This window comes from Podarcis raffonei, chromosome 13 (genome assembly GCF_027172205.1).
Source record: "Podarcis raffonei isolate rPodRaf1 chromosome 13, rPodRaf1.pri, whole genome shotgun sequence".
Classification (NCBI taxonomy): domain Eukaryota; kingdom Metazoa; phylum Chordata; class Lepidosauria; order Squamata; family Lacertidae; genus Podarcis; species Podarcis raffonei.
The window spans coordinates 19,278,438-19,298,867 of record NC_070614.1 but is presented as its reverse complement, the minus strand read 5'-3'; the positions used below and the strand labels follow the sequence as shown (position 1 = coordinate 19,298,867).

The following is a 20,430-nucleotide window of genomic DNA, read 5'->3' as shown; positions in this document are numbered from 1 at the left end:
ATGCCTCTGCCCCCAAGACGACCTCTCCCAGGCTCTACTCCCCTTGCTGACCAGGGGAGAGGCACTGTTTTCTACTTTGCCTTGGTCACCACATGTCTTCGGCCTGCCCCAATCACTGACCAACTCCCTGGGCCGAAGAGACCCCCAAAGAACCAGAGACATCCTAGCATTCCAAACTAAAGCAAGGCTTCTCCTACAACACATCAAGCTGCCCCAAAGCACACCCAGGCTCAGCCTGCGCGGCGGTTGACAGAGTTGTGCCCTGCAGAAAGGAATGAATTTGACACAGACCTCATCAACTCCAGAGCCCTGAAACAGATGAGCTGTAGGAAACAAAATAGTATATTTCCAAGCACGTGCAGAATGTCTTTTCCTTGCACACCCGGAACAGGAGGTTTCAGAAAAGGGAACGTTGCTTCTGGATGGGCAGGTATATCCCCCTTTGCGCACACCCAAGGCTCTCTCTCCCTGCCTTCCAGTCTCCACGAGAGGGGTTTGTATCGGCTCCTACCTGTAGTGAAAAGGTGCTTGACCAAGGGCTCAGCTGTACTGCTCTTCAGGCTAGTGCTGGCAGGTGACGACTGGGTGCGGCCGAGGGCTTGGTGGGGCAGACTGCCGATGCTCAGGGGCGTCTGGTAGAGATGAACGGGCCGCAGCTGGTGTGCATCTGCAAACACCTGCCAGGGTTGTGCGCAGGAGACCAGCCAAAAAGGGGGAGGGGAGGGAGAGAAAGAACATTCAAATGGCTCTGTTACCTTAATACTTAAGCGGCTTAAAACATGTGGCTAGGTTTAGCCAAACTGTACTGTACTCGCTGATCAATTTGTATGAAAACCTCCTCCCAGTACATACAGAACTGCATACATTTTGCACTTTGAAGCCTTGGATTTCTGCACACCAAGAGTGACTTGCATGCTGTGCGCTCCAAACAGCTGTGGCTTGTAATAAATTATACACGCTGCAAACATAGGCATATGACTGTTTGGTTTAACTTCTTTTCCGTTTCCAAACTATTGCTGGGGAGAAGCAAGGAGCCAAGTTGGGTAGCGAGATCTCACTACTCCCAGTTGAAATCCTGCTCGTCCTGTGTCCGCCCCCTTCCCCAGCTGCTGTTCCGCACACCCAAGCCTACTTCCGCTGCCAAAAAGGAGGGCAACTCGCTTTGAAAAACAAAACACCAAAGCCGAGAGTCTCGGGATGCTGAATTCTGTGTCTGAGATGGGATTCTAAGGACTAAGCTTTTTGGACACACTGGTGGCTGACCGCAACCTATGCAGCAATTTCCAGCAACCACCGTGAGCCAGATGGTCACAGACCCCAACATGCAAACCTGAATCAGGGTTGGGCGTAGGATATGTATTCATAGTATGAGCCTACGATAAAATGCTCTTCCAGCTAACAGTGATTTTATTTGTGGTACACATCTCTCCTCGACCCTAACCACTGGACTGCTGTAGACAAGTTTCTCCATAACTGTTACATCCAACAGACCCCTTGCAACACTCACGTTGCTCTCCTGGCTAAGCTTCCAAGATTACACTCTTTTCAACCCACACTACCCTCTTCCAGTTTCTTTACAAAGCCTCTTCCCCACCCCCCCGCTTCACCCCTGCAGACAGAGCCTTTCATCTGCCTGCCAAACACACATCTGAGGCTGATGAAATATTTAGGTGCGCAGAAGAAATGAAAGAAGGAAAGACAAGTGACTCATCCTTAAGGAGGACGCAGGGAAGCGGAAGGGATGCACATAAGCAAGGGCAGAAGGGAGGGTGGCGGAGAGGTGGGAAATGAGTCACTTTCTCTTCGGGAGTCTTCGACACCGCTGGCGTGGGTGAATGGGGGTGAGGGATGGGGGCCGGAGGCGGCCTTCTGCCTCCTTCTCCAGGCTCATGTCCTTTGGCAGTGAGCTTCCCCAATGCTCTGGGGCTTCATCTTGCCTGCTGCTCCTGTGCCACCTTAGTTCTATGCCCTCTTTTGCAGAACAAGAGAGCTGAAAGGATTGAGAGGAGGCGCCATCCAGCCCCTGCTCAAAAGGAGAGACTGGCTATCTTCCACTTCCTTGTAAGAACTTAAGGGCAGCCCTGGTGGATCAGCCCAACCAGAAAGGTTGGGACAGGCAACCTTCCTGGCCTGGTCGTCCTATTTGGAATTCTGGAAAAGTCCCATGGGAGCCCATCGCGACATGGGTGCAAAGAGGAACAGAGCAGGAAGTCTCTCCTACACTGTGGATGTTTGAGGGGGCAGACACAGGTGACACCCGATTTATGGGGTGGGATTTCAAGCCTCCGCCCTTCGAAAGACACTCATCCCGCACAGATTTCGACAACGGATTCGTACGGCGGCCTCACCTGCCTGTAAGTCACTCCCAGCTCCTCAACCTCCTGCTCCTCTTCGAGCCTGTTCTCCCTGGCTTCGTCCTTCAATCGGAGACAGCCCTGCTCTTCCACCACGCTCTCCTCTTCCTCCTCTTCCTCTCCTCCGCCTCCTCCTCCTTCCTCCTCCTCCTCTTCCAGGTCCTCCTGCGTGCCTTCGCTCTCTGTTGACCCGTCCACCACAAAGGGCCCGTGGCTGAGACCTAGGCCCAAGGGCTCCTGTTGCTCTGTCAGCTCCTCTTCGGTCTCTTCCGGGTGGGTGGTGGGGGGCGGAGGCAGCTCACCGGTCTTGGTGATGATCTGCAAACGGAGCGGGCGAGAAAAGGAAAAGAGGACTTGAACATGCTGAGACGTGATGGGCAACTTGCAGCTGATACGAGGGGGAGGGTGCATATTGAGCCACCAGGGAACCAGCACTCAGACCGAAAGGAGTCTCTGAGCCCCAGCCTCCTCAGCTGGTAGCAGAAAGGAAACTTGACAGAAATACCTGTGCAACTCAAATCACCTATACTAGAAAAGGGAGGTGCCAAGAAGGATGTTACAGCCCTGGGGAGCAGGGGGTGCTGGGCAAGGAGATGTGGGGAAGAAGGACATGCCTCTCATTTCTCCACACTGCACTAGATCAGCAGCCACTATGTTCACCATCGTTCCGTCCGGACACCGAGGTCCAGCTCCCAGGGCCTTCTGGCGGTTCCCTCCCTGTGAGAACTGAGGTTATAGGGAACCAGGCAGAGGGCCTTCTCAGTAGTGGCACCCGCCCTGTGGAGTGCCCTCCTGTCAGATGTCAAGGAGATAAAGAACTATAGAACTTTTAGAAGACATCTGAAGGCAGCCCTGCAATGGGAAGTCTTTTTATATGTAATTTTTTGAATTAAATTTTCTGTTTTACAATTTCAAATAAACATTTTACATACTTAAAATATCAATGACTTCCCTTCTTCTCTTTTCACGGTTCGTTTTGTGTATCTCATACGCCTGCATACATATTTTACAAAAACTATTCTAATCGGTTTTCCATTATTACATCTGTCAAAGATTATCTACACTGCTGAAGTTATCTTAAAGCTGCCAGCGTTTTCTGCTGTAAACAATTATTTCCCATATACGCGATAAACATTTTCCAGTCTTCTTTAAACATATGCCCTTCTTGCTCTCTTATTCTATACGTTAAGTCTGCAAGCTGCGCATATTCTGTCAAACTTAAGCTGCCGATCTTCTTTTAGTTGGGGCCTCACTCACTTTCCAAGTATTTTATGTTTGACGTTTTATCATGTTGGAAGCTGCCTGGAGTGGCTGGGGTGACCCAGTCAGATGGGAAGCATATAAATAATAGAATTATTATTATTATTATTATTATTATTATTATTATTATTATTATTCAGGGCCATCTGACGTGCAACTGTGATAAGTGAGCTGTCGTCTCCTCCTCTACCCACCTTTCCCAGCTGGATCTGCTGCTGTTTCTGCTTCTCTAGGAACTGCTGATGCTGTTGCTGCACAACCAAATGCTGCAGCGCTTGAGGGCTCTGCGGCAACGGCGACGACTGGGTGCGGCTCAGCGGGCGGTGCCGAGGTAGCTTGCTTACCGTCCGCAGGGTAGAGGGGACGCGCTCCCCCGTCACCAGAGGAGACTGGCCGTGCAGAGGAACTGTAAGGGGGGGTGAGAGAGGGAGGCAATCGTTAAGGCACTTTCGACAATACGCCACTGCAGTCCGCTTCAAAACGATAAGCCACAAGCCAAGTCGCTAGTCCTCAGGATTTGTTTTCATTCATATAGGTGGTTTCTGGCAGCGTTTTTTTTTAATATATAAATACTATTTTAAATTAAATTTTCAAATTTTACAAATTCATCTAAAATTCTCTCCCCGGCAGTGAAGGCCCTAGGGCATTTTTAGCGATGCAAACGCGTCCGTGACTCGTAAAGTTGCCCTTCTCGCTTTGGCGGCCAAAAAGATGAAAAAGAAGACCCTGGACAATATAGCAGTGAACTGTGAGGGAGACGCAGAGATCTAAATAGACACTCTTATTTGTGATGTGGCACCCCTTTTGCTTGTATTTATTTATCATTCAAATCTGTCATGGCCAACGGCTAGCACAATAAAGTTATTTGGCTTGGATTTACATACAATCAGAATGAATCTCTCCTATCCATTGACTTCCCGCCCACGGTGTTCTTTTATACCCTTACAAAACTGCTGTGCTATTTCATCCATTATATACGTTAATTCTTAACGGTTAAACTACAAGTTCTCATCTGTTGCTGTACCGCCAAGCCCGCAACGTTTCAACGTAACCGTGATATTTTTTTCAACTACCCCACAAAATATTTCCATTCTTCAGAGAAATCTCTCCCCCCCCCCTCATTTTGTTCTCTTAATTCTCACATGTAAAGTCTAGCCATCTCAGAATATTCCATCATCTTCATAAGCCAGTCTTTCCATTTTTGGGTGTGGACTGCTCTTGCCACAGTTTCTGCAGCAGCGCAAGCGCACAAATTGATTTGTGAGCTTGAACTTCCCTATTCCTCACAACAATTCCCGCTATTTACCAGTGGTGTGTGTGGCAGGTCACATGGAAACAGCAGTTAGAAAGGTGCCACCTTCTACCAGAGGATGAATATTGTACTCAGCTGCCTCCTCTGATGATGTCAGCTGCCTCCTCTGATGATGTCACTGACTTCCGCTGCAAAGCAACCCTCCTGCCACCCCACATCCCAGCTGGTTACTGCCAACAACAGTGGATAAATGCTACATTCCACCCTGTACAAGCTCGTCTGTGTGCTGCACCAATATGTTGCCGGTATCACCCCCCCCCCCCGCACTCACCAGCAATTAGCGTGTTTTGCTGCCGAGCCTGTTCCAGGAGGAGGACGTGCTGGAGCAAAGAAGCATGGCCGTGGTTGTTCGTCTCGCCCTCGAGGGCCACCCCCAGAAGGCAGCTGGGGATGGACGACATGCTCAGGAACTTGCTGGTCAATGCCCCGCCCTGGCGCAACGACTGGATGGCCTGGCGCTCGGCTTCCTGGTGCGTGGAAAGGTTCGGGGAGGCCTAATGGAGGAAGCAGGGTGGATAAAAATCAATGATTTTTTAAAAAAACAAACAGATTTTTTTAAAAATTAAATCAGATTTTTAAAATTTAAATTGGATTTTTTAAATGAAATGCTTTTGGAGGAAAAATCTTTCTAAAGATAGTTTTCTATTTAAGTTACATTAGAGTCCAAAGGCTATTAATCAGGAAATAAGGATTTGTTTTAAGTTTTTCATGTGTGCTAAAACTCAGTCTAAGTTTTTTTTTTTAAATTGTTTAACCACATCAGTTAACAAACGTGGATACACATGCTATAATGTTATTGTTTTAGTTAAATCAATTGTTTAAATTGTTATTAAGGATATGATTGTTTTTCTCCTTCCAATAAAGTACAGCAGAAAAGTTATCCCAATATAAACAGTAAATTTGTTAAACCTCACAATAATTTCATAATTATCTATGTATTACTAAAAGTATAACCAAATCAGTAATTTTTTATATAACTGTAAAAACTACATTATTGTTGTTGTTGTTGTTATTATTATCCCCAAAATGAAACCTTCATCTGGTTGTAAATATTATGATTATACCAGCAAGAATGAGTCTTTCTGTTAAAAAAAAAAATTAAATCAAGTCTTACTGAGTAGTGATTTATATCATGATTTAAATCGATTTGACTTAAATCAGATCCACCCTGGGAGGGTTGCTATAATCATAGACAAGAGTGCGGCAATGGTCAGTCACCTCCCTGAGATCCACTATCCTCCACCACCATTTTGAATGTTAAAACAGTGACAAAACATTAACCTGGTTTCTATTGCATCTAGAGTTTACAAAGGCAAACTTATTTCTTTCACTGCACATGCAATGGTTGGGAGCGTGTGTTTTGTTTTGTTTTGTTTTTTGGCCCACTCCATCAACCTTGCCTCATATATTGATTTTGGATTATACCCAGATTCTCCCTGAGTTCTAGGCTGATCCTGAAATGGTTTGCTTTGGGCCTATGCACACAAACACCACACGCAAGCCCTTTCCATGATTCCCCTTTCCAAAATCAACACAAGGAGAGGAGTAGCCATGGAGTGGGCTTGCAGGAGCCACAGCTTGAGAGATGGCTCTATAGTAGTAGCAGTAGTAGGTAGTAGTAATAGCAGCAGCAGCAGCAGCAGGGCTTAGAATGGTAGCGATTATATATTGCACTAAGGCAGAGCTTTGCAATCTGTGTGCCGCAACACGTGTGTCCACTGAAGTTTGTAGGTGTGTCGCGCCAACGCTCCTCCCAGGGCTGGAAAGGGGTTAGTTTAACCCAGGCTTCCTCAACCTCGTCCCTCCAGATGTTTTTGGCCTACAACTCCCATGATCCCTAGCTAGCAGGACCAGTGGTCAGGGATGATGGGAACTGTAGTCTCAAAACATCTGGAGGGCCGAAGGTTGAGAAAGCCTGGTTTAACCTCTGGTTTGCTAATAAAACCGAATTACTGTGTCGTGAAATAATGCATGTCTAAAAAGTGTGTCACCAACATGAAAAGTATGCACTGAGGCACCCAGGAAATATCCTCCAAATTACTCTCATTTTTTCCTATACGGTGGTACCTCGGTTCTCAAACACAATCCATTCCGGAAGACCGTTCAAGTTCAGAAACGTTCAAAAACTGAGGCGCAAAAGGCTGGCTGCAAATGCAACTGAGAAAATCGAAAAACATGCAGCAGAAGCCGTTTGACTTCTGAGGTGCGTTTGAAAATGGAAGCATTTACTTCCAGGTTTTTGGCGTTCAGGTTCCGAAATGTTTGACAACAGAGACGTTCGAGAACCAATGTACCACTGTATATGTTTCTCTCTCTGTGTGTGTATGTGTACACACACACACACTATAGGATACAAGCATATCAAAATATATTCAGACACAAATAATCTGAAAAAACCCACCAATAACAAGTAAATAATACAGGCCAACTACTGTAAAGACACTCATAAATTCACCAGGTATTATGTTACACCTTCCTCTTCTCACAGAAATACCTCCAGCCCAAAAGAAGGCACTCAAATTCAGTTAAGATCCCACTTTAGTGGAGAGACAGACGGGTTAGACAAAATTCACACCCATTTTAAAAGTCCCGCTGAGAATTAGAGGAAGGAGAGGCCGTTCCTCACTGCCTGGCGCTGTGTTAGGGGAGCAGCGCCCAACAAAATCAAAACATGGGTGCTCACAGCACACACATGCACAACTGTAAGCTCTTTCCTACTCAGGGTTGAGGAAAACAAATCACAGCAGAGCCCAGCAGAATGCGAAGTCTGCCACTCAGCTATTTCCAACTCCTCAGGCTGAAAATAGCCAAGCTGTAGACTGGGCACGAGTCCTGCGTGCCTAAGCCTGAGCCAAGTTTGGTGCTTGTCATCAGAGGAAAGCAATAAATAGGTTACAGCTGGGAACCAGTTGGTTTAGGAGAAAATAAAACCTGGAGACTGAAGCTTGTAAAAAAAGAAGAAAAAAGAATAACACAAAGCAGAAGAACCCACGAAAAGGACATTTTAAATACTCATGAGGGTGGAATCATCAAACACTGGGGCCTCTGCAATTTGTGGGGTGTCCGATAGGGCAGGGGAGAAATTAAGGTAGGACTGGAGCAAGAACCAGAGGGTTTTAACATCTTATTTTTTTATTTATGTTTGTAAGCATATGTATATCACCCTCTCATATAAAATATCAAGGCGGTATTGCATAGCAACATGTTGGATTGTCAGAGTTGTTTAGGAAGAATAAGGTGGAGCAAGTATAAGTTGCAAGAAACCACTTGAAACATCTGTTTCAATCGCTCTTGTTTGATTTGCTCATAGCAAACAGCTGAAAGTTTGCACATTTTGATAATAACAAGCCTGATTTGCTATTGGGGGGGTTTGAATAATTTTGATTGCAACTGTACATGTAACATAAATAGTACCCCTGAAGCCATTTTATTTGGTCTCTGTCAGTGCTGCCTACTTACCCCAGCAAACCTTCCACCCCTCGCCCCCACCCTGGTCAGGGTATGATAGAAAGTTTGCCCACAGATTTGCTTGTAAGAAGTGCCTCCAGGACTTGCAAGAAGGGAAGAAGGCAGGATTGGAAGATCAAATGCTTCACATACAAATCCCGAGAGATGTAGCGCTAACGCCACAACTATGCACCGTTGCGCCTGAGAGTAAATGCCTGTGTGAATAGGTCTACTCCGTAACTGTGAGGCACTTACTGCTAAATGGCGCTAACTCTATTATAGAGCCTGAGGGAGTCACTCTTGTCCTAAATGTGTCTCAGCCTGGCATGTGCACGATGAGGCGACTGAGGAGAGAGGAGTGACGCCTGTCCTTTACTCATAACTCCGCAACGGCGGCACTGGCGACTAGAAATATTCAGGGCCGGCTTTCCCCAACCCGGCACCCTCAATATGTTTTGCACTACAGCTCAGCATGACTGGGAAATGCTGGGGCTGGTGGGAACATCTGATTTAGAGGAAGTTAAAACGTGAAACCCACACCCCACCTGCTTTTCTTTGTTGTTTTGTGTTGGCACCTTCCCCTTCTATAGGAAAGCCAGTTCCCCAGAGGTCCCTTCCTGCTCTACCATGTCCCAACTTAACCCCAGAACTTGTGCCCCCTCTTCCACTCCTAAAGCCTTGCTCTCTCTTCTCCCACTCCAGCTCCGCTATTGCTGCTCCCCTTCCCAGCTTCTTAAGTCTCATAGTTTCTTTCTTTGGAGTTCCTTAAACTCTGCGTTTCTCCCCCCTTCCACCCCCTAGCCTGGCTCCAGGCTTTCCCAAACGTGGGTCTCTTTCCAGCTCAGCCTTTCTCAACTTGTGGGTCCCCAGATGTTGTTGAACTACAACTCCCATCACCCCTATCTAGCAAGGCCAGAGCTCAGGGATGATGGGAGTTGTAGTCCAACAACATCTGGGGACCCACAGGTTGAGAACTGCTGTTCCAGCTGTTTTCGGACTACGATTCCCATCATCCATGACCGCTGGTTTTGCTAGCTACGGATGATGGGAGTTGTAGTCTGAAAACAGCTGGTGAGAGACCCAAGTTTAGGAAACCACTGGCCAACAAAGTGAGGCTTCAGCAGAGGGTCTTGGGTCATGAAGCAATACATACAGAACTCTCCGCAGCCTGATAGAGATGTTAAGGCAGTTCTTTCCACAACTTCCCTGGAGTTCTATGTGACTTGAGGGAAGGGGGAAGTGACAACAGCTTCCTGTCAGCCTGAGAACACTCTTGTCATTCTACATTTTATATAATGTAGTTGTTTTAATACAATTGCAGCCTGGATCCCAAACGCCTTGGTACTTGGACGTCCGACAGGGCTCCCACGGCTCCCAATTGGCTGCAGGAGCTTCCTGCAGCCAATCAGAAGCCGCGCTTTGGTTTCTGAACGGATTCCATTTGACTTCCAAGGAACGACTGTAAAGGGTGCCCAAGACCTGGGTCTCCAGACTACAACTCCCATCATCCCTAGCTAGCAAGACCAGTGGTCCGGGACGATGGGAATTGTAGTTCAAAAACAGCTGGAGAAAGAACCAAGTTTGGGAAACACAGTTTTAATATTTAAAAGCTGTCAATGACGTTGGGCTTCTTTGGCAGAAAGGTGGTATATAAATCCTACAGCTAAAATTAGTGTGGAACTGGTGCCTAGTTGACGTACGTTCATTTTGGCCCCTGCTTAAAACAGCTTCATTTAGGCTAAGCCTATCAGGGCATGTGGAAGTGACTTGCAATTTTTCTCTTTTGAGCTACTGTTGATTTTAATCATCTTCTGGATGCTTTTAGATAACTATTTTGAACTGTTTCTCTACCGATCATTTTAAGGTTTGATTTTACACTGTTGCAAAGTGCTAAATAGCTGCCGTTGCTTCTTAACAATCAAGCGCTACGGAAATGCTATTTAATTAATTAACCAAAATAACTACTTCGGTACCTGTGTATTTCTGACTTTCAGCCTCTGGGTCCTAAGCAGAGGCTTGACTTACTACAATTGTTCTTCGTTAGCTACTTTCCCTGCAGTAACACGGCTCACCACTCTTGCAGGACAAAATGCTGTGCTAGATGGGCTGTTGGCGCCTGGGCATCGGTTGCCAGGGGTGGCGGTGGTGTCTGAGCCAGAGCACCCACTGTATGATTTCTGTTACGTTTTATGGATAGCATGTACTCACGCTGAGGTGTGAATTTGTCACCGTGACGGTAGCCTGTAGTCCTAAGGAGATGTTGGGCAGAGACGGGGAAGTGTACAAGCTGAGCTGGCTAGCTGACCCATCCATGGTGACAGCTCGGTGTTGGGGCAGCATCTGCTGTATATAATTGCAGGGAAGGGAGGATATAAGAAGAGACAGAAGGGTAAGAAACCGCAACAAAATATGAGAGGAGGGGGGAAACACAGCCATGTTCTCCCAGCTCTTTTGGTTTGATCACCTAGCTAGCACGGCAAGAGACATCTGGGACATATGCCAGAAGGATGGCTTGTTTTTTTCAATTGGTTTTGAAATGTATATGCCAACAAAGACTTCTGCGGCACATTAAAAGACTGCATGTATCTACATAGTGTGTCCAAGAGGCAAGGACACCACAAAAATTACCAGCGGGTACCCAGCCCAATGTTGTGCAAAAACATGGATGAATTCATGAGTCAATCAAAGAAGGCAGCCCCCCACTTTTACATCAGCAAAAGGCAATTCGCATGCAGTCTGCATGGTTGTGGAAGTGGGAAAAGAAAATAAATTGCAATCTGTGTTAGACAACCACTCCCAATTAAGTCCATTTATCTATTTATCCACACAGTATTTGCGTACACAGCCCATCCTTCACCCAAAGGTGTTTATAAAAAAAATACTGCAATTAGAATAAGAACGTACATTTTTAAAAAATAAAGTCACAAAAAGGTTGTTACGTCTGCTAACAAATTCCAACTCACTTCACGGCTGAACCTTTAAATGTAGTGATCTATGGTCAGTCAAGGAACACCCTCAGGGGTCTCAAATGGACTCACACGGTTGCCATTTTTAACGTCTCATCTGAATCCTTTTATTTATTAATTTTCATAGCAAGTGACCCTTTTAAACTATGCAAACAGCAACAAGCTTTGACATTATGCAGCTCTGACAATGTTTGTAGATATAACAAAGCAAAAGACATGCAGGTGTTCCCCTGAAGGCGCGCAGCGGCATTCTAGCACAAGGTGAAGGTGACATAAAATAGGAAGAAGGCACTGCCCAGAAACTTTCCAAGTTCAGCAGCATTTGAATCAGCTGGATCAAGTTAGTTACAAAGGTCCCACTGAAATCTATGAGACTTAAGACAAACTTTTCACATTGTTTGCAATGAGAAATATGCATTGCATGTCGAAGCTCAAGCTGCACAACGTGAAATCTCTACATGGTGCTTAGTAAATTTTAGATGCTTTATAAGTGCATAGTAATAATAATTATAATAATTGTACCCTGCCCATCTGACTGGGTTGCCCCAGCCATTCTGAGCTGCTTACAACAAATATAAGAACACAATAAAACATCAAACATTAAAAACTTCCCGTTACAGGGCTGCCTTCAGGTGTCGTCTAAAAGTTGTCTAGGACTCCTGATATTGCTCAGAGCTTGCTAGTAACAGAGTTCCTCAAGTATCTTGGTGTTTGAGTTCTAGTAATTTAGTCGGAGCAAAGTCATAACAGATTTATCATAAGAAAAGAAGCTGGAACTGTTAGCAGAGTTTGACATACATACAAGAAAAAAGTCCCAATAAGATGGCTTTCTCTGGAATAGGGCTCTCTCTGGAACTTGTCAGAGAGGCGGTTTAAGGGCTGTAGATTCCTGGAGCAATGGTATAAAAAAATGGCAAGTGACAAGCTGCTGTGTTAAATGGAAAGCTAAGGTGGGAAAGGATATTCAGCTTGCAAATACAAAGGTTTATTCTCCGCTAGACTTGATATTTCTAACCCTTGAGCCCCATTTGCTGAAGAACTGAAAAATATCTAAGTGGTAACCAATTACTGTACAAAATATGAATGAACCTATTCTACAAAAGACAGCAGGTACCCTGTTGTGAGAAAAATGGCCATAATGACTAACAAAGTTATTAGTTGTTACTAGACTCAGTAAGGTGTAGTGCACAGGGATGACACTGTATAAATGAAATGAATAATGTGAATTCCCCGGACAAATCCACAGTAATCAAGGGGCTAATTCTGAGTCTCAATCAATTACTGAAATACGATCACTGCGGCTAAATCATGAACCATCCCAGTCCATCCTAGAGGGACTCCTGTAGCTCAGTCCAGCATTGTGCAGGTCTATAATCTTTTCCCTGACATCCTTGGACAGCTCTTTGGTCTTGGTCATGGTGGCTACTTTGGAATCTGCTGGATTGATTGCTTCTGTCGACAGGTGTCTTTTGTACAGGTACTGTAACGAGCTGGGATTACAGGTAAGACCTCTCCCATACAGCAGGTGCTTCTAATCTCAGCTCGTTACATACAGTGAAGATGCCAGGTAGCCTGACACCTGGCTGCCCGATAGGGGATCAAATACTTATTTCACTCATTATAATGCACATCAATCTCTGACTTTTGTCTTCTGGGTTTCTGGGGTTTTTCCTGTTGTTATTCTGTCTCTCACAGCTACAACAAACCTACCATTAAAATTATGGACGGGTCATTTCTTCGTCAGAGGACAAACTGGCAAATTTAGCAGGGGATCAAATACTTTCCCCCCTCACTGTATACAGTGGTACCTTGGGTTACATACACTTCAGGGTAAATACGCTTCAGGTTACAGACTCCGCTAACCCAGAAATAGTACCTCGGGTTAAGAACTTTGCTTCAGGATGAGAACAGAAATCGTGCTCTGGCGGCGCGGCATCAGCGGGGGGCCCCATTAGCTAAAGTGGTGCTTCAGGTTAAGAACAGTTTCAGGTTAAAAACGGACCTCCGGAACGAATTAAGTACTTAACCCGAGGTATCACTGTAAGCTGGTATTTAAATGTTGGATTTCATCAGAGCACTGTGCTGTCCAAAAGGTAGGTCTATGACATGGGACTCAGGCAAACTGGACCAGATGACCCCCTGGGTCCCTTCCAACTCTAGAATTCTATCATTCTATAATGTTGGAGTTGGAAGAAATAAAAATTCCTGGTGAACATTCTCAAGGGTGCCCTTCCACTGACGATGTCAGCACTACATCTCGGGATCAGAAGAGGAGCTGAAGATGTTCCTTGGGACAAGTGAACAAAGACCAGCAGATGGCGCTTCTTCTTATAACAAAGGGGCGTCCTCCTTAAGTAGTCCGGCTAAGTCTTTAAGTGACTGGGGAAGGGGAGGGTGGACCTGCCATATGGGAGGTAATTACATACCCTTCTGATCTGCAGCTTAGCTCGGCAGATGTCAAGATGGGAAGAAAGAATTCCACTGTGCATGAGAGAGAGAGAGAGGGAGGGGGGAGGGAAGGAGGGAGAGGGAGATGCCCAAGCTTCCCCCCCCCCATGCACAAGGATCATCACTCTCCTAGTGAAGTCACAAGAGGGGATTCTGGGGTTCTCTTCCTCTGCTTTTCTTTCCAGAGAGGAAGTAGTGTATTTTTTGCTCTATAAGACTCACTTTTTCCCTCCTAAAAAGTAAGGGGAAATGTGTGTGCGTCTTATGGAGCGAATGCAGGCTGCGCAGCTATCCCAGAAGCCAGGACAGCAAGAGGGATTGCTGCTTTCGCTGCGCAGCGATCCCTCTTGTTTTCTGGCTTCTGAGATTCAGAATAATTTTTTTCTTGTTTTCCTCCTCCAAAAACTAGGTGCGTCTTATGGTCTGGTGCGTCTTATAGAGCGAAAAATATGGTGGCTTCTCTCTGTGGTGCACAAGGTTTGTTCATGAGCAGAAGCACTTGCTCCTTTGAGAAGCACAAGCCGGGAGAGTGTTGTCGTGCGTCTGGTTGGCTGCGGTGAGAACAGAATGCTGGACTAGTTGGGTCTTCTTATGTTCTGAATGCATCCTCACCTTAACAGCTCTCTAGTGCTAAACAGAAGTATGTGTGACCATGGCTCATGCACGCATTAACTCAAATGGACTACAACAAGGAATAGTCTAAATCAGGGGTAAGGAATGTGTGGCCCTCCAGATGCTGATGCTGCAATCCAAATCCCAATAGCTCCAGTTAGCACTGCCAATGGCCAGGGATGATGGGAGTTGTAGGCCAGCAACATCTAGGGTCACAGGTTCCCTACCCCCCCCCCCAAGTCCTTTAAATCCTCAGTAAAGGTAAAGGGTAAAGGGACCTCTGACTATTACGTCCCGTCGTGACCGACTCTGGGGTTGCGGCGCTCATCTCACTTTATTGGCCGAGGGAGCCGGTGTACAGCTTCCGGGTCATGTGGCCAGCATGACTAAGCCGCTTCTGGCAAACCAGAGCAGTGCACGGAAACACCGTTTACCTTCTCGCCGGGGCGGTACCTATTTATCTACTTGCACTTGACGTGCTTTCGAACTGCATGCACACAAAAGCGTATACCAAGAACAAACTTAGCTGGTCTCTGAGGTGCTACTGGACAATATTTATGGTTCTTGCAAGTTATGGTTTGGTGTGCTGTCCCAATCGACAAACTATAGTTACAGCCAGAGCCTGCTGCATCACAAAGACAAAAGTGAACATTTGAAGCTGAGTGCTGTGAAGGGGGGGGGGGCAATTTCTAATGCATGTTTGGAAGCTCAAAGCACAGTTTTTGTATTCTAGAATTGGCGCAAATCATGGTTTAGTGAGGTTTCTGAACTGAGCCTCTGTCACAGACTAGTGACTGAGTTTGCCTGTGGCTCTTTTCTTCTAAAGGATCTAGTGTTTTGTTTTATTCAGCACCGTATTAACTTGAGAGAGAGAGAAAAAAATGCATTTTCACAAACGCACCTAAAAATAAACTGAAAGTAAGACACAATTCACCGAAGAATCCGTCTCCATTTATGAGTCACTCCATAGTAACTAGCAAAAGTGACTGGGAACAGTTTCTGGTTTCTACCGGTGCCCTTCTGCTTCCATCCACTTAATGATCCACTGACACACACACACACAAAAGCAATCATCCATGCAAAGACAATTGTGTGCACCTCCCACAGGAATGTATGTGCACAGAAAAGAGCACACACACTGGCAGCAATTGCTAACAGTTGCACACACATAGGCAGTTTGGTCAGCTTCAGCAGTGCACAATTGCACATATCAATGGCAAAGTCCTTTCCATCCAGATTGCTGTCCCACTTTCTTAGAAGACACGCAGCAGCTATCCCATGAATTCCTTTTGCACGGAGTCAAGCAGGGTAGAGGACCCTGCCTTTGAAAATGCGACTAGTGAATTATTTTACCAGGCTCTTAACAGGCTGGGGGAGAAATGTGGGTTGGTGGAGGAAGGATGAACAAAAATACCACTTCTATCACTCGTGTAACCGCAAAACGCATTGTGGTTACGTATTTCAAAGCTACGTATTTGCTGTGATCCCACAGAAGCATATAAACCACACACAGAGTATTTCACATGTAATTCAGCTTCCTGAGAATTTCAGGTGTGTGTGTGTGGAAGGGGCTGGTGGTGTACAGCTTTTTTTAAAAAAACAAACCCAACAACAACCACATGTCTAGCCTTTAATATAGGGGTGGGGAACTGTATCTGGCCGGTGAGCCAAATTGCTTCCTCTCCCTCTGCCCTGAACAGGCCAAGTTTGACAGATGGGCTGCATCTTCAGAAGCCCCTTTCAATACATGACGTCCGATGTAGGGCAGGTGGACGTGGCAAGGCCAAAAGGGAGAAGCCTGACGGGTCTAATTAGGCTTGTGGGCTTGAAGTTGCCCTCCCTTTCTTCAATCCATCACCACCATCGTCACTACTACAAATCTCTGGCACAAAACTTCCTGGCCCAAACCAGGCATGTGCCCAACTGATCTCTCCATTCTGAACCATGCTGGGAGGGAGATGGGTGGAACAATAAGATCTGGACAACCTATCCAGAGAGGGGGTTTTTTAGGATGGATTAGGACAGGGTTTCCCAAACTTGGATCTCCAGCTGTTTTTGGACAATTCCCATCATTCTTGAGTACTGGTCTTGCCAGCTAAGCATGATGGGAGCTGTAGTCCTTTGTCATCCGGTTCTCTTATTCCAGCGGTTAACTTTGCCAATTCTACATAATCCATCACCTTGCTTATCCATTCTTCTTTAGTGGGTATCATATTTTTCCATGTATAACACACCCCCGTGCATAAGACGCCCCTTATTTTTGGGGACTCTAAATTAAGAAAATGGGGGGGGAGACTACACCCCCTTTTTTAACATTATTTTTTAGTAAAAAAAAAAAAGACCCTACTCTTATACACGGAAAAGTACGGTATTTCTGCTTCTTTCCATTTTTGTGCGTAGAGAATCCTAGCTGTAGTTGTAACATACAACGACTTAATCATATTTTTTTGGGACTTCTGCCCCTGTAACCCCTACAAGAAAAGCTTCAGGGGGCTTTTTGGGTATAGTATTTTTAAACATCTTTTTTATCTCATTATATATTGTCCCCCAAAATGCCCTCACTTTCTTACAAATCCACCACATATGAAAAAAAGGATCCATCTAACCTTCAGAGAATGGCAAAGAGTGATTTCAAGGTATATCTGGCAGGGGAAGAAGCCGAGAATAAAATTTAAGTTATTGACGGATGTAAAAGAAAGAGGAGGCTTCGCCCTGCCAGATATGAGACTGTACTATGAAGCAGCATGTATATGCTGGATAAAGGAATGGATAAAGTTAGAAAACAATGAGTTACTAGATCTTGAGGGTTTCGACAACAGATTTGGGTGGCACGCGTATCTATGGTGTGATAAAAAAAGGGTTCACAAAGGATTCGGAAACCATATCTTCAGAGGTCCACTAATAGAGGTCTGGGAAAGATATAAAAATATATTAGAACCAAAAGTACCACATTGGTTATCTCCGCTAGAGGTACTGAGTGTTAAGAAGATTAATATGAGAGAAAAATGGGGTACATATGGCGAATTGGTAACCAGTGAAGGAGGAAAATGGAAATTGAAGCCATATGAACAAGTTAAAGAGTATATGAATGATTGGCTGCACTACTTCCAAGTAAATGAAACATTCAAAAAAGACTTGAAGGATAAAGGATATGTTGAAAAAGAATCAATTTTCCAAAAAGACATAATAAATAATGAGTATAAAATTCTGTCAAAAATGTATAAGATATTGTTGGAATGGTATACTAAGGATGAAGAGGTTAAATCGGTAATGATACAGTGGGCAAGGGATGTGGGGCACAACATTCAATTCGAAGAATGGGAAAAATTGTGGAAAGAGAACATAAGATTCACGGCTTGTACGTTACTGAAAGAGAATGTGATGAAAATGTTTTATAGATGGTATATGACACCTGTAAAATTAGCAAAGATGTATAAGGTTGACAACAAATGTTGGAAATGCGGAGAGAGGGAAGGGACGTTCTTTCATCAATGGTGGGAATGTAAGAAAGTGAGAAGCTTTTGGGAATTGATATATAATGAGTTGAAAAAAATGTTAAGATATACTTTTGTGAAAAAACCTGAAGCTTTTCTTTTAGGGATAGTAGGAAAGGACATAAGAAGGAAGGACTGCAAGCTTTTCCAATATGCAGTAACGGCAGCCAGAATTGTGTTGGCCCAGAAGTGGAAACAAGAAGAGATACCGACAGTAGAAGAATGGAGACTAAAATTGACAGATTATGCAGAATTGGATAAACTAACTGGGAAAATTAGATATAGTAAAGATCAAAAGTTTATTGAGGACTGGGAAAAATTTGTGGACTATCTGAAAAATACATGTGGTATTAACACAACGCTAGCAGGATTTCAAGAGGCACTGTAAAAAACAAATAAGTATTGTTTATTAGAAATATTAGGAATAAGGAGGAATATTGGCAATACGAAAAAAGGGAATGTGTATTAAAGGTATAAATATGGATGATTGTCAGAGACGCTGAAGGAAGTCCAAAACAGTTATGATTTGTTATATTCGGGATGAAATGTATAATTTGATGAAAACCAATAAAATTTATTTAAAAAAAAAAAAAAGAGAACCTGGAGATAAGTTCCCAGTACTGCATCTTCCAGGGTTTTGTACTAAAAAAAAAAGAAAAAAAGGATCCATCTATCTGGTTACACTTCCTCAGTCAGCAAACTTTCCAAGCCCTATTTGGAGATGTGGGGGATTGAACCTGGGACTTTGAGACCCAAATCAGATGCCCTACCACTGAGCTATGGCCCACCCACCCCCCTTATTACAGTGGAACCTTGGTTCCCGAATGGGTTAGTCGCTGAACAAATCGGCTCCCGAACGCCGCACACCCAGAATTAAGTGTTCTGGTTTGCAAACGTTTTTCGGAAGCCGAATGTCCGATGCGGCTTCCGCTTGAGTGCAGGAAACTCCTGCAGCCAATCGGAAGCCGCGCCTTGATTTTCGAATGGTTTCGGGAGCCGAGCAGACTCCCGGAACGGATTAAGCTCCAGAACCAAGGTACCACTGTGCACTGCTTTCCCAGCCTTCCTCCAAGAAGCAGACCAGGAACATTTCTCCCATTTTTATGCTCACAACAACCCTGTGAGGAAGGTAAGGATAAGAGAGTGGCAAGCACAAAAATCACCCAGCAAGCTTCATGCGTGGGTTCAGAGTAGCAAAGAACAGGCTGAAAATGTAATGGCGGGAGGAAAATCTACGTTCATAGATAAAGAGAGGGAAACCTATATGGTGTTTGCAGAAATGATACCAGACCAGTTCATAAGCTTTGCAGCCGTTGCTCCACCAGCCTTCTTACCTCAGTATGAATATTGGGCACTGAGCCAGTAAGCCCGTTTTCTGTGATGGCGCTGTTGGAGCTGTTCGGGGAGCTGGGTCCAGATCCGGGGGCACTGTTGCACATTGAAGACACTGCAAAGAAGGGGGGTGGGGGGGAGGATCACCACTATGTCAGACCCTTGTGCTAAAATTCAGGCTGCTGAGCATTTCAGCTTTAATTTCGAAACATAATCAAGTTTCAAGTCTTCATGGTGGCAGAGAACTATCTGAAAATTCAGTGTCAGTAATGAAAGTAGTTTTTGAATCACCGGGCTGCCTTCCCATTCATTTGGCCCTCCTGCCCCAATCGTCGTTGGCCCATCCTTTGACACCTTATGCCTGCTTAGCAGTAGGGGGAGATTAGTAGCATAGCAACCTATTGGGTCTCCCAGGGAAGTTCGTCTACGACAACATTTCCAGTTTTTAAATACACCCTACCAGATATGAAGGTGGTGTACAGCCAAAGGAAAAAGAAAAAGGAATCCCTGATGCACTGCAGAGTTTCCTGGATCGCACTTTGAAATCTGCTTGTCCTATCTGAACCACAGATGTTTAGTCTTCCATGATTCAGAAACTGGAAAAGGGCTTCACATATGCCAGACGTGGTGGCTCCCTCCACACAAAAGCCAGAGAAAAATCCCCCAAATTTCTTCCAAAGCTCAAATTGCAGGGGAGGCCCACGTTTTGGAGAGTAAAGAAAATTTAGAATTCTCTTCTCCCCCTCTGCCCTGCTCTGCTATGTTTGCAATTTTACATTCACCTTTCTAAATCAGCTAAAGGTATTTTGTTATTTCCAAAAAGAGGTCTAGTTTTGAATAATCAATCTCAGCCCTTCAAAAGCTCATGTGCTTATGTAATAGTGGATTGCCAGCCTGCCGCTGTCCCCTTTGCCAACAAAAATAAAAATTCCTTCAGAAGCAGCAGATGCTTCTGGATTATAACCCTCTTGTCCCTAACCCCCACTGGCACAAACAAAATAGCTAGCAGACAGATTACGACCTTCAGGATTAATATCTTAATTTATCAGAAGCACATCTGAAGGGGATAGGGGGGAAAACTTGGGTGCATTCTTTATTTAAATAAATCTTCACTTTCATAACCTGCTCTTGGCTTTCCTCAACCCTAACATCACTATGAATTTTATATATCTTTAAATGGATACTTGCTTCGATAGTTACAGGGT

General features: G+C 45.0%; 1 protein-coding gene across 10 annotated transcripts in view; it reads right to left on the bottom strand.

Moving 5' to 3' along the window:
* Positions 1-20,430, bottom strand: part of HDAC5 (histone deacetylase 5) — a 111,833-nt gene that overhangs the window by 21,617 nt on the left and 69,786 nt on the right. For 8 of the 10 annotated variants that reach the window (XM_053361696.1, XM_053361698.1, XM_053361701.1 and 5 more), the window contains 6 exons: positions 19,228-19,340; positions 10,582-10,716; positions 5,198-5,420; positions 3,809-4,020; positions 2,349-2,672; positions 512-677 (listed from right to left, as the gene is read on the bottom strand). In XM_053361696.1, the coding sequence (XP_053217671.1) occupies positions 512-677; positions 2,349-2,672; positions 3,809-4,020; positions 5,198-5,420; positions 10,582-10,716; positions 19,228-19,340 (1,173 nt within the window). The remainder of the gene's footprint in view (positions 1-511; positions 678-2,348; positions 2,673-3,808; positions 4,021-5,197; positions 5,421-10,581; positions 10,717-19,227; positions 19,341-20,430) is intronic. The other 2 variants (XM_053361695.1, XM_053361700.1) reach the window with 2 other exon arrangements.